General features: G+C 35.4%; 1 protein-coding gene across 1 annotated transcript; it reads right to left on the bottom strand.

The window, feature by feature from the left end:
• Positions 1–453: 453 nt before the first annotated feature.
• LOC128027660 (zinc finger protein 644) lies at positions 454–13,720 on the bottom strand. The gene is made up of 6 exons (XM_052615455.1): positions 13,610–13,720; positions 6,291–8,928; positions 4,900–5,433; positions 2,828–2,953; positions 2,155–2,257; positions 454–1,440 (listed from the first exon to the last, which is right to left on the bottom strand). Exons 2-6 carry the CDS (start codon positions 8,902–8,904, stop codon positions 1,248–1,250), a joined length of 3,570 nt encoding a protein of 1,189 aa, XP_052471415.1. The 5' UTR covers positions 8,905–8,928; positions 13,610–13,720; the 3' UTR covers positions 454–1,247.
• Positions 13,721–15,513: the final 1,793 nt, after the last annotated feature.

The raw sequence follows: 15,513 nt of genomic DNA, 5'->3' as shown, positions 1-15,513 counted from the left end.
GCATATTTAACTTTACATACTACACTTCTGCATGCATACATGTTTTTACTTGTTTGCTTTATGATTTTAAACAAGTTGGTTTATAAATGATTGGCCCACCCCCTTCCATTTTTTTTTTACATAAACACTTATTATTTTTTAATAAATATAAAATGTTTATAGTTACAGCTGGTGAAAAATTGGCCTAAGATACTGAGCCTTACAGTTCAATAGTCTGTCAGTGTTTGTGAATGGAGGTGGCATAGTTGTTCTTACATTCCACACGTTTATATATAAACTAGCACTTTTATATAGTTCACATTTTAGTTGCATATACAAACCACAAATATTCAGTATTCGGGTGTATGTGAGGGAAATGACTGCTACTCTTGCAATATGTAAATTATGTGGCACAAACTGATCATATGAACACATTTACAAACAAATTGTTACATTCATAGCTTAAGACGACAAAAACATTTTATTCTGAACAGCAAAATTCTTTATAGTGATTTACATTTTTTTTTTTCACATAAATTACCTAAAAAGGTTTATACACAAAAAATATTTGAACCGTAAAAAATGGTCTACACAAGTAACAGTTAATGTTTTTGTTTTTTTTTTTGTTTTGTTTTTTGCACACGGGGCAAACTTACAGATTTAAGATAAAATCAAAAAAGGGTAATAAACAAAAACCAAAATGTTACAGGAAATGGTGTAAACAGAGAATAATGACATGCATACTTGTCTGAGCTGTTAATATCAATAGAATGGGTGTTTTCACAATGACTGATGTGTTAGCATCAAGTCAAACTTCTGAAGTAAATGTTTAGACTTAATAAAATGTATACATATATGCATCATATGTGCACCTTCTAAAATCCATGGATGGGACAACAACAAAAAAATCACGTTGGTTCTCAAATTAAAATGGGTTGTTATAAAATCCACATACAGAATCATTTCAGTTTTTGTAGAGCATAAATCTGCACTGACAGATTAAACTCAATGTGAGAAGCATCTGAGGTAAAGGTTGTCTTTTGGTGGTGGGTTCCACTAAAATCTCGTCATATTCACCCACCGTTCGTACGTTCTTTGTCCGTGTACAACACCAGCACAATGTAACAATATCTAAAAAGTGGTTTGTGATAAGAATGGATCCTCACTAAGAGGAAAAAACAAAAGTTCTTACTGATGGCAATATACAATTTAAATGGGAACCCAACAATTTACATACAAGTGATATTCCAAGGACAAGTAGTGTGTTCTTAGGCTGTTTGCATCACTGAAGGTTGTGCCAGTGGTACTGTGACGGTGTTGGGGCAAGAGTCCTTAGGCAAGATGACTTCCACCATCCCTGCCCCCGTGTGCGGTACAGCGGTATTCATGATGTGCCTCTGTAAATGTTTTATCCAGTCCTCCTGCACTGACAAAGGGCCTTGGAAGACTAGATCACAAAACCTGAACATGGAAACAATTACACATTAGATTACAAAGATCCACACAAAGCTATTTTTATTAAAACGTAAATATGTAATATACATTTAATTAAATTTACCGGTATGTTAAATACACACATATATATATCTAATAACATCTAATTTCACTATCTGCATCAAATTTAACGTAAATACAAAAATTATTATATATACTGTACATTGAGAGCCTATTAAATAGAAGTAAATTGTCTGCTTTAATGTTTCAAATAATGTTCCATCGCCATTCAGTGTAAATTATTTTTGTAACAACGTACGTATTCTGACCGGTGATCATTTTAAGTTGTATTAGTTGTATTATAAATTATGAAAACTATTTGCTGACAAGTGGGTAAAACCTTGTTATTTGATGAAAAGTGGCAAAGATGGGTTTCATTAATTAGTATTTTGGGGGCTCCACTGTGATCCTTAAATAATCTTTTAAATAGTCTAATAATTCTTGTTCTAAAAATGTCTGACAAGATTTTTTGTTATATAAACTACTGTTACACTGAACTTTTTAATGGGTGTCCATAATGTAAATAATGTTAAAAATGTATGATTGTCATTATTTTATGCTCAGAAAAATTTTTTACGGGACACATTCTAATGTACATTAAAAATATTTAAAGACGTATTAAACTTTTAGTTTTTATAATCATTTTTAATCTTTCTTTTACATTTGTAGCATAGCGGTTACCTGCAAGTAAGTCTATATATTTCTTCTGGTGTGTGCAGCAGCGGGTACATTTTCTTCTTCGACCCAGACCTTGATCTTTGCTTTCTCTGTTTACAGTCAAAAGCTGCAATAATAAACAATGTGTTTATTAGAAACGATACAAACAAAATAAGGGCATTTTAAAAAGCACACCATAGGTTTTCACCTATGACAACAATAAAGTCCTCTTACATGTTTAGCAAAATATGTTTGAGCACCAAATCCACATATTACATATATGGTTTCACACCTTTCATGAGTGATGTAAATGATATTACCCTTGTGGTGGCCGACTGGTAGCCATATTGAGATCACACGACCAGCCGAATAACACACACAGTAACCCTCTATTATGGTAAATTAATTGTGAATAACTTCAATCAAATGATAACAATGCCATCATTCAGCAACTATAATCTGAAAAACCATCAGGTGTTAAGAGTAAATGTCTTCTACCAAAAGCACCTGAATCAGATTATCAAAATCATTTATTTATTTTAAAGTCAAAGCAAAGTTTAGTAAAAGGAGTGAACATGTGACATTCTGCAGAAGATGGTAGATGAAAGTAGACGCTGAGGTGCAGCATCCTTCATAAACAGGAAGTCAAATGTAAGTACAAAAATGCTTTTACATAGGAGAAAAGAAAGATACATACTAGTTCCGTCCAGAAGAGCTTTTTTCTTTCTATGTGCATATGCCCTCAAATGATTGGAGAGACTAACACCACTGTGGAATGTGGTATTACAGTGCACACACACTTTTCTATTGAGTTCACTTTTTTCTGTAAAAGAAACACAATATATAAAATTAAACACTTACAGTTATTATAGACACTGTAATACATGCCAATGTACTCATGTTCAATTCATTAAAGTCCAGGCCTGTCATTAAAGGATTATTTAGCAGTAGCAATAAGCTTATATTTGGAGATATACATTTGATTTATATTATTATATTTATATAAGATATGTTAATGTATGGTATATATATTATGCAGACTTAATTTTATATGGAACCTTTTCACAGACGAATATGACACGATTAAAATCGTAACTATTGTTTTTATATAAAAATATAGTAATATATGTTTTATATATAAGTTATTGTACATTTATAAGACGATGCTTTGTGTTAAATTACAACACTGCACAGGGATGTTTCTAATTCATTGGCTAATGAAGTTAGGACTGCAAGATTTGTATATGAGTGATAAAGATAGTAATATATAATAGGGGTTGCACCAGCTAATCCACTATTTGTCTTCAATGCTCTGCCATGACGCTTTAAGCTTGACGTCGACTAGTTGCCGCTCCTATAAATGTTTGAAGGACTTCCACATTTACACACCATTTCCAAACAGTTAAAATGACAAATAAATGTATACTCGGAAAGGTGTTTTTCACAGCTCCAGACTAATTTGTTCATTAATGACGTCATCAGCGACTAGTCGACTTCGACTCGACTATCATCATATCACTATCATCACACGTTCAACCCCTAATATATAACAAATATACATTTTCTGTAAATAAGGTTGCAATGACATCTACATTTTAGATGACAGCGAAATTTCACAATTCTCAATACCACAGCAGAATACTAGGATAATTTACGTAAGAAAAAGACTAAATCCTCAAAAAATACAGAAAAATAAATAAACATTCAGTAATATAATAAAAACAAAAAAGCTAAAGTCAAATACAATTAAAAAAAGATACAAAAAGTGCTGTTTATGCAAGTCTAATTTATTCAGCTAACAGCCTACTTAAGAAATTGATACTCAAATGTAAAATAAAACACCGTCTTCACTTTAAGAATTACACTTTCTTTTGCTTCTTATTAAAGCTACAAAAGTCCTTCAAATCAAGAGCAGTGAGTGATTTTCTCTGTCATTTGTTCTTTGCACACATATTAAGCACACAGTCAACAGCAGGAATATAAATAAGCCTGCTGTCACTTTAAGAGCTGCACAACTCCAATATATTTTCATTCTCAATTGTTTATGTTCACTTCTGACATAACTGACAAGGTTTTACATGAATAATCACCAAGCGATGCATTTTGACACATTTTTGCATGTGTTTGACCGTTTAAGCACACACCTTAAGCTAAAAGTTAACCGTCCATGTTCTGTACCGTGTCACAGAACAGCGCATGTTATCTTTCTTGCTTTTAAAAATTACGAATAAATCATATTTACATTAATAAATCAAGCACGTCTCTTTTTACATGATTCTACAAATTTGCAAGTAAAGTGTGAGCTCTTATGTAGGAGCGAAACTGCACTGCTGAAAGCGGTGGAATGGACCATAATAATTGTTTGAACTCGATTATTGCATTTTCATAATCGTTGGAAGCCGCAATTGAAATTATTTTGGTTAACTGCAGAACTTTAGAGCAAGTTATAGCAACTTAGATTTTTCTCTCTTCTAACTTTGACTTTTGCTTCTGAGAAACCCAAAATCGTGAAAAAAAGGGCCCATAATCAAAATAAAAGTTTTTTAGTAACATTTGAAATAGCTATAGAAGGTTTATCTCTTTATGTTGTTTAAAGAGATAGTCTCCTCCAAATACAAATTCTGTCACTATTAACCCCCTCATGTCAAACAATTTATGCTTGTTCTTTTTTGCATTTGTTGAATCATGTGGGCTCGTACAAACATGAGAGCGAGTAAATAGCTACAGAATTTGAAATTTGCATGGACCGTCCCTTCAATGAAACGTTACCTGCTAGTGAATTTGGCACAGCTCTGAAAGGTTGTATCTCCATGTCACAGTCTTTGCCTGGAGATAAAAGGAGAGACTTTCTGGCAGTGTAGGATGAGTGCTTTGCTTTGGTCTCTTCATGGGCTCTTCTCCTCTTCAAAATTCCAATCAGATCACTTGGTGGTGAGCATTTATTAATGTCTATCCTTTTCTTTTCCTCCTTATCATCTTTCTCCCGTTTGACAGTAGATGCAAAGGTTAAACCATTACTCAACCTAAAACGATGGAAAGAATTGGTGCCACGGCACTTCTTCTCAAGAACCTGCAGCTTCATCTGAAACTGTTTCTTGTCACGCATCAATTCTTTCAATATGATCACAGGAGATTTAGACGAGGTGGAAGAAGGTTTGCCCAGGCGCTTCAGGTGGCCTCGCACATGGTTGGACAGCCCAGTCCTGTTGTCAAACCACTCCCTACACAGAGGACAGATAAGCTCTGTCTGTTGGCAGTCAGTTTTCAGCTGTGCTGGATGATCAGTCTGGGATGTACACTCTTCTGTTGGGATCAGAAGGCAACAGGGAAGCCATATGTAATCAGCTTCATATACAACAGATATTTATTGCTTAGAAGCCAATTAAATTTGTTCAAACTAAAACTGAAAATGTCTACACTAACCAGCATGCATTTAGCTAACTTGCAACACACTGGTTGCATGGGAATTTAAACTACTACTTTGATGGGAACTTTAAACACCCAGAGTGTACACCTATCAGTGATGCTCCAACACACACCTTTCCTGACTATAAACAAATCAAGTAGGTTTGGCCACCATGTGAGCACCTGGAATGAAAAACAGCTCAGAGAAGTGAACTATCAGCAATGGCACATTGCTCTTCTCAGTGAATCTCCAATCATAATATTTTTACAGCTTATACTTTAATGCCTTTTCATTCACAAGTGATTCTATTCATTAAATTATAATTGTTATAATGTCTGGAAGATAAGTATGTCTAATTTGAGTGCTTCACACCATGAATGAGGTTGGCATTGCTATTCTAAAAGTGGTGTGGATGGTGTGCACGTTCATACAATTAAGTCCACAAAACAATACAGACCAATCATTAATTTTGGAACAAACCTGAAAAATTAATTGCTAAATGATGTTGTGGCATTTCTAAACTTAGTAGCACTTGTAAATAAATCATGCTACTGGAATATGCCTAGTAAACAAAATATTCTAGGGACACACTAAAATAACAAATTTTGGTCGATAATGAAAATCCAATAATTATTGTCAAGTTATGGTCGCTAACTGGATAACTGCCTACTGTTCATTGATTTTTATTAACAAATGAATTTAAAAACCTCTGTATAGATGCAAGAAAGTATATCAAGTATAAGAGAAGCATTACCTGTTTTGACTTCTGGCAGTGTTCGTCGTCGAACTGGAGGTACTTTGTCAAGAGAAGTCACCTTAGCTGCAGATACAGCTTTCCGTGTTTTGAGGCCCACTCTGTGCAAATGTCCTCTTATATGATTAGAGAGGCTAATTCCTGACTCAAATACAGCAGGACAGTACGAACAAGCCTTCAGATCAGTCTCAACGTCTGAGCTCAGTTCATGCTTTACAGCTGTGACCTGTTCTGAGATTTCTTCATCCTTGCATTCATCTTTGACAGGAAACGATCTTGGGGAACTGTGATTTTTCTCAAAGTGACTAGTTGAGGCACCACTTGAAGTCTGTTTTTTTACAAAACGTGCATTACCATTCTCATTACTTTCACATCCTTCAAGTTCAAGTTTATCACTAGAATCACACGTAAAGTGACCGTTGTTCAATTCTTTACTCCTTTTGGATGTTCTACGTTTCTTAAAATTTTGTCGACACTTGGGGAAATCTAAAAGAATATCTTGACCCTGCATATTGTGGAATGGAGTAGACATTTTCCTTTTCGAAGGTGACTTCTTAAACTTTTGCTTTTCCAAACTTAAATGCGTCTGGTTGGTGTTTCCAACATCTTCTGAACAAATGATGTTTTCATCAGACTTAGAAGTTCTTTTAGTGTTCCCTTCTTTAGAATGAGCTGATCTTTTCGGATATTTTAAGGGGGGCGAACTAGCTCCTGTTCCAGAGAATGTGGTCTCGCAACTAAGGGAATCATCAAGACACTCTCTTGTACTGCTTCCATCAGGCTCCTGGTGAGTGTTGCATTCTGAGGCACTCTGGTCACTATGTTTCTCCCTGGATAAAAGTGTGTGAATTGATTTGTCAAGTCTTGATTGCCTTTTGACACCTTTATTCATCCACACTTTCTTCTTCCGCACAAGACCGGACTTCTCATTGGATGACAAACTTTTGTTTTTGTCCGGTGCCCGGAGCTTTAGCGACAATTTTGGTGACCTTGCTGTTGGTTTTGCACATGATGTAAGAACTTTGCAAACAGAGAATGGCTGTTCAGTTGGAGATGGTTCTTCATCACTATTGTCAAGGGAATGGGAGGATGCCCGTTCTTCATTAAACTGCGGTTGACACGAAGCTTCAACATGATTTCCAATGATGCTTTTAGTTTTTCTTTGAAAAGACCGGGAAAGGGAAATTGGACCTGCTGATTTATTGACTTGACGCTCCTGAAATCCATCTGATTTCCAAACAGTCAGCTCCGCCCCACTGACGCCATGTTTATGAAGCAAATGGCGTCTCAATTCAACTTCATTCATTTCGACAAAATCACACTTATTACAACTATAGTAGCGCTTGTCCTTCTCATGGGTCTTAGCGTGTTGCACGAAGGTGTTCGGACAGTTCGTTCCAAAGGTGCACTGTGGGCACTGTAATTTTGCATCTTTTCCTTCATCTTTAATTTGTTGCAACTCATTCATTTTTTTTTTTTTTTTCTGTTGCTTGTCCCGGTGAACAGTTATGTGATTTAACAGTGAACTCTGATCATGGTAACACTGTCCACATTCCTTACATATGAATGGTTTTGAAGTAGTTGTGTCTGTATTACATGTAATTTGTCTGTGTTTTTGAGATTTCTCTTGAAAACCACTGTTACTTGGAAAAAATTTAGGTTCCGCTACAGAGCATGAGTCCGAAGGCAAAGATTCTCTAATCAATCCCAACTTTTTAGTCTTGCTAATAGGCTTTTTTGCTGGTTTGGCAAATAGGTGTTTGACTGCCTCAGCAGCTCCATTAAAATACTTGGTACGTTTTACAATGGGTGACTTTAATTTGGATGGTTTCCTTGGGGAACGTGTCTTCTTAACAGGACTGCATTCTATCCGGCTTCCTTCACCTACGTGATCTTTTTTTGAATCAAAATTCAACTCAGAGTAGATGTCCTCTGAAGGATCGACTTTTAACACCAGTTTTTCTTTACGTTTTCTTCTTTTATGGTTGAGTGGTGAAGGAACACTTCTGTTGTGGTTGATGGGTGAGGGAACGGGGGACAGTTTTTCCTCCATTTCAAGACCATTATCATCATCCCACAGAAACTTCATAAATTCTCTTTGGGGATTCCAGCTTAGCTCATTTCCATCATCATAATTATCTAATGAGTGTTCTGGAGATTCTGTATCAAAGCCCCATATTCCCCTATTCTCCACATCCTCTGCTGTCAATGTTTGCCTGATTGTTATTTCCCCCTCTTTTCTGAGTGGATCAGGTCCTTCAAAATGGACGTTGGTTGTGACAGAATTCTGAGCGTGTAATGATTTAGGAAGGAATCCTGGTACATTTTTTGAAATATCCAACAAGATTTCATCTGAGATATGGGGTGAGGTGGATCCATTGACGTAAGCAGCCTTGGCTGGTCCTTCTGAGCAGATGGAGTCAATAAAACCAACACTGGTCAGGAGGTCTCCTTGGTCACTGAGTAGTTCCATGGTTTCTTGAGGAAAATGCAGTGATGGTCCTGATGAAGTTCCCTCTGCACAGAATGCCTCGCTGTTCATAAGGCCCTGAGAGTTGCTTGACATTGAAGTGTCATTTTCCTCTACTCTGGCACTCTGCCTCAAACCAGACATTCCTAGGAATCCTAAGGACCGTTTCTGGGGACAAAAAATGAGACGAACATTCATATAAATTTATAAATGAATTAATGTTAAATTAGAGACATTAAACATTAAATTATGCCAATAGCAAATATAAAGTTGGATCCATAGCATGCCCTTCTTATAGAATTTACTTTAGGATTTAAAAAAATGAACTTTTTTTAAAGTCTCTTGCATTATGTTTTAATCAGTAAAATTCTACATAAAACTATAAAAAATACATCTTCCAGTCAAGTGTAGACAATGTGCTAGAAGACAACAGCTGCCATTGTAAGGCTGGGCGATAAATTATATCATGTTGAAATTGTTTTTAAATTTCGATATTGATGATAAGCTCTGGACGTTTTTACTATATATGGATTAATCTAACAGCAAAAATAAATGTAACAACAGCCATTCAGTGCTTGTCACTAATAGGCCAAGTTTGCGTGTTCTGCGTGTCCTTGTGTAAATGAATGGCATGGTTTCGTCTGATACACAAACTCATACACATGTAACAACAAACCGTCAAAATAAATGTCTGGTTAAACTTGAAGAAATTATTACAAAAATAGGTTACTAATATTTTTAAGGAATTTCATACAACCAAGGTATTTTTTCATTAATTTTACACTTATACAGTGTTGTTATTAGTATAGGTAGATCTGTGGAGTTTAACTGTGAAGAAACCGATTATCGTTACATTCATTCTCAAGGTCTAACAAACATGTGGAAAGAATTTCCTTCTCCATTAATGGCAAATGAATATCATGATGAATATCAATATCATATGATATGATATGGAAAAGAATATTGTGATAATATTTTTGGCCATATCGACGAGCCCTTTGCCATTGTATGGCTGGTCAGTAACATGACGGCTTAACAAAGGACTAGTAACCATAATAAGATTCAACAGATTTCAGTATTTTAAATCAGTCCTCATTTATCACTGCAGAGATCTAGAATTTATAGTAATTGTGTACTTCATTAAAACTACAATGCATTGTATTAGTCAGAAATATATTGTTTAAGAAATTTTTATTACAGAAATAAGTTCTGGTAAGTAACATTACATAAACTAGCTATATTAAATAGACTACATTCTGTCAAAATGGTGCCAGCTTCAAACAACACTACTGTATGTAACAGTAATGCTCTTATCAGCTGAACATGGTTGTATCTCTCTATTACTGTATTTCTATTGGATCTTAGTGCTGGATTTGACACAACTGACCACAACATTCTTTTGCATAGACTTGAACACTTTTTTGGCATTAATGGAAGGTGCATTAACATGGTTTAAATCGTACTTGTATGACCGCCATCAATTCGTAGCAGTGAATGAAGAGGTATCATATCCATCACAAGTGCAGTATGGAGTACCTCAAGGCTCAGTACTAGGGCCGCTACTCTTCACGCTCTATATGTTACCCTTGGGAGATATCATCAGGAAACATGGTGTTAGCTTTCACTGTTATGCTGATGATACTCAGCAATTAAATGAAGCTTGACGACGTCAGCAACCTGTCTGACAGATGTAAATGTTCTAGTAGCTGTGCGTGAAAACTGCCATCGTTAATCTTGCAGAGACGGCGAGCTTGAGCGAGGAGTTCTTTGGCATGAGTGAGCAGGAGTAAGTATTCTGATTAATTATTTTGTATAGTATTTTAAAATGTAACGCCAGTACGCCATATTAAGTTAATTGCCTGCGAGCTTCTCCTCCTGTCTGTACGGTAATTTCTCTACTGTGCAACAGAGAGTCGAGTGGTTATGACGCAATCATTAGCCTATTTTTACAAAAACTGTTTTACGGGGCCATAATGTAACATAGAAGGTAATGGAGCCCTTTATACATTGTCGTGTATCTTTAGAAATAAATAATGGACAAATGAAGTCTTAAAACGCCTCAGATGTAAAGTTATTTGCGAATAATTTATTTATGAATGGAATGTCAATGGGATGCTAACGCAAGTGAAGTTCTGCTACAAGATGGCGGCACGCGGCCGACTTCAACTTCTGGTCGACTTCCTTGCCGCCTGGCAGTTGTGCCCCTGGGGCGTCTGCCGTTGCTAAGCAACCATGACGTGCTCTCTCCATGTAGACGCGGAAATTTCAGCAAAGGATAAATGGATTTGCAGCACTAAAAATCGCTTGCAGTAGCTGTGCTACTCAATTTATTTCAAAATGGCAATCCATATACAGCTATGATCAGCTGTTCCCTCATCTTAGCTGAGCTTTCAACGTTGTTACGGGAAAGGATGAAGCTGATTGGTTAGTTCTTGTCACATGACCCGCGGTGCGCTTGCGGCATTCTGAAAAGTTGAGATGTTTTTAAATCGATGCGGTGCCGACGCGCCTGTTTTGGTGTGCGCGTCGCAACGCGTCGCTTCCATTATGAGCGCGCATACTGTGGGCCTACATTGGAAATAACGAACTTGTGAATATGTGAACAGCCCCTTAAAAGACAGCGCGCCGCAAGACAACAGTCACAAACCACCGAGCTACCCCGAATCAGCTCCAGATCTCTGGAAACCATGCTAAAGCATAGCAGAACCCTGACTACATTTTATGGTTTGTGATGCTAAAGAACATTTCATGACATCTCTGACAACTGTAAATTTGTGGCTACTGTGGTTTAATTATAAATTCTATCGTAAATAATTTTCTTTGCCTCTTTATTTTTGTATACTGTAAAAACTTCAACCACATTGGTTGAAAATGAATAAAGGTTGAAATATTATATTAGAAGTTGTACTTATATTTTTTGTAAAGTTATCCAAAGGATTCATTAGCTAATCAAAAAAAGAACATTAGATTAATTATTTATTTTAATAAAAATAATCGTTAGAGTAATCGACTAATCCAGAAAATAATCGTTAGATTAGTCGACAGAAAAAATAATCGTTAGTTGCAGGTCTAATGACATCACTGAATTCAATGATGAACTGCTTTTAACTGTCATTTTGCATTATTGAAACACTGTTTTCCTAATGAATGTTGTTCAGTTGCTTTAACGCAATGTATTTTGTTTAAAGCGCTTTATAAATAAAGGTGATTTTTTTTTTTATGTCTGCATATTATTGTGGCAAGTTGCAAAGTAACTTGGCCACTGTTGACCATGTACACCTGCTTCGTGCAAATATATACCTGGAATAATAAACCAATAGACTAGGTTTAGATAGATGACTTTTTTTTAAAAATCCATGCATGAACATGCATATTTTAAAACATGCATTTTATTTTCATTATTTGTGTTTAAATTATAGCTGTCAAACAATCAATTTTAATCACAGTTATTAACCTTATTTTTATTTCACCAGAAAAAAAGTAAATTTCTACACAGCGCTGTTTGTTCACTCACACTGTCCTCTTTATCTCATCAATACAATGATATATCTCCTCATCAAATCTCGTAAAGCACACAAACCAATGTTAAACTAAATAATTATGCTTTTATTATCCTCAAAGTCACTCTGGATAAAATTTCATATATTGTAAATGCAGTTTTAAAATAAACAGATTTCACAAACTATAAATAAACAAATGGGAAATGCACACTGAATTCAATTTAAATATCTCCTACACTTTATGGACTTAACAGTACATACCATGGGTATTAAAGATTTTTTTTGCAATTCACATTTGTAAATACAATAGTTTTGTTTATGGGTAATATCTATACTCAAGTGTATATGATAGTTAAATGTTTTCACTGTAACTTATATTTTTATGTTGTTCTAATAAAAGTGAACTTCAAAACACTATTAATAAAAATACAACAAAAATATTAATTTGGCCAATCATGACAACTCAGTACTATTGCTGGTATGCATGCTACATTTGACAAGCTGATTAACAATAAAAATTTAAAGCAAATTTCAACATTAATGAATTTGTGTCTGTGTTTGTGTGTGTGTGTGTGTGTAAGCACCCCCTTCTGGTTGGACTTGAATGCTTAAAGAAGTGAAAGTGGAAATTACACAAAACTAGACGGTGTTTAATCTAATAATACTATAATAACACTATTATAGATGCATTAAACATTATACTTGATACTAAGCAGAAACATGGATAACAACTACAGGCACTACAGTGTGCATAATTATACAGGAAGGAGTTCAGATTGTTTATGTGCATTATGACACACTGTACAAAAATAAATATATAAAAAAGCTGTCATTATTGTACAATGAATCACCAACAGATAGCAGAAGAAATGTCTTCTCGTCATATGACAATGATATATAAATCACATGCTCTGAGAAAAGTACCTATAGTCAAACATTTATGTCTGCATGTATAAACGACACGTTTAAATGCATAAACAGCTGTCATTATATTATTGTTGTTGTGCTCCAAGTTCTAAATTGGTTCTATATTGCATAATTATTGGTTCACAAAACATTATAGCATGCATTCAACCTGCAATATATTTAAGCACAAATAGTATTTTTTTTTTAATTCAGAGTGACAGTACAGATCTACATTTACGTTCATTAATTAATAACATGAAATATATTACTGACATCTTTCTGGCATTGCTGCTACTACATACTATGAGAGTGTGCTAGCAAGGTAGCAATCAAGCCCCATTATGTTCAACATCAAGCTTAAAACCACTTGCCCCTAGCAGAATACTGCGGGCCTTGGATGGTTTCACCTTTTAATGTTGTTGGCAAACGCAATTTTAGCCTACCTTTATGCAGCTGCGACCGTGGACAATAACACTGAAGTGAAATCATTTCATTTTTGCCTGTTCAAGCTTTCCATCTATTGCGAAGCCGCCATATTTGCTCGATGGTCCACAGACAAAGGCATTGCGATTCACTGAGGGGGGCTCCATAATTTTTGTTACATTTATTTTAAAATAATGTTTATATTGTGATTGCCCCACGGCAACTACTTATTTATTATACAATCTTACACAACATAAACATGTTGGATACGTTAAATCATAGGAAAATTAAGTATTTGTATGACACATGTAAACAATCCCTCCCAAACAAAAAGTGGACTATTCCAAATAGGTGGCAAGTAGAAGTACTGACGGTAAAGCGAACAGAAGAGCAGAAGCCGAAACAATGGCAATGGCACTCTCAACCAATTATTGAGAACAAAATAACGTTCATATCCCGGTGAACCACAGCTAAACGTTCTGTGTTAAGTCTTGAATGCACATATACATCAGGATTGAACTGGGGAAACACAACTAATTCCTTAAAGGTGTTTCCCCCCGTCGGCAGCCAGCTATCAGCTATCAAATTTAAATGCGTTGTATTTATGAACTTAAATATATTATTGCTTTCTGTTCTTTAAACCGTCGAAATATAATATGTAGAGACAGATCAGTATATATGATCTGTTTTCTGTAATCAAATGATTGTTTGATGCCTTCATGATAATCCTAGCGCCTTCAAAAGGGCACCAGTCACAAATAGTAGCCTACTCCGCACAAATAAGGTTTTGTTGAATAAATAATTACGTATATGTACTATTTTTAGACTTTTTAATAGTCATTTTACTAGTTTTGTCCACAAAGAGATTGTACCTGACATTCCACCTCTACGCACTCAGCTAATAATTTTATTTCAGAGAATCAATAGCCAGTGGCTAAAAAAGTGGCTAAAAGCTTCACAGTACAGTAAATGACTTACTTCAGTATGGTGCAGTGCCTAAAAACATCTTAATGTTCTTTATCACTGTTGTAACATTTAGGATGTCAGTGGCAATCAGGAGATGTAGACTCAGAAGAAGGTGTTTCGTCAGTGGATAGATAACCTGTTTTATGACGAGACAATCATTCATAAAGTGTGAGTATGCCTTTACACATGACACCTTAGCCGGGACACGCCAGACATCTAAGAATGAATATGAACATGTGGAAAAACAGGTTATTTTTATTACAGATTTTTATTTGACTCTGTGTAGTAAACCATTATGTCCAGGACAGGGCTCCTGGATACTTGATGCTCCACCCTCATTATTCCAGGGAGAGGCAGCTCACCTTTTCTTACAAACTGAGTCCTGTTTTGATTAAGGTTAAAATTAAGGTTTTAGGTTTGAGTAATTGCAACATGTTTTAAGTTAGGTTGACAAAGCTTTTAAGATGGAGGTGTGTGTGGGTGTATATACAGTGGAGATTACAATTAGAGAACAACCTTTAATTTCAAGGTCACTGCTTAATTCCTATTTGAAGTTATCCTAACAGGAGTAGAAGGACAGTTTTTTAAGTATATTTCATACTGTAAATTAATTGTATCCTGAATCATAGTATGAAACATTTAATGATATTTAGCCCATGAAAAATAACTCTGATCAAATTTAGAGAACACTTTCAGATACCTCCAAGTTATTGGTGTTAATCTGTCGCTTGGGCTAATTTCCTTAATTATATGTCAAGCATTTTTTTTAACTGGCGGCATTACTTCAAATTTCAATGATATTGCAAGATGACGAGCCACTCTAAGATGAATGAAACCCTGCGACATGAGGCAGCCCAGATGAATGCCAAAGGGATGACCTTTTCAGCCACTGCAAGAAAAGCTGGTAATTCAAAATATGTGGTTTCTCGAATCCTGCAGGTTTACAATCACACTAAAG

This window comes from Carassius gibelio, chromosome A2 (assembly GCF_023724105.1).
Source record: "Carassius gibelio isolate Cgi1373 ecotype wild population from Czech Republic chromosome A2, carGib1.2-hapl.c, whole genome shotgun sequence".
Lineage (NCBI taxonomy): Eukaryota > Metazoa > Chordata > Actinopteri > Cypriniformes > Cyprinidae > Carassius > Carassius gibelio.
Note: the sequence above shows the minus strand (reverse complement) of the source record. Positions and strands in the feature narration are given on the sequence as shown.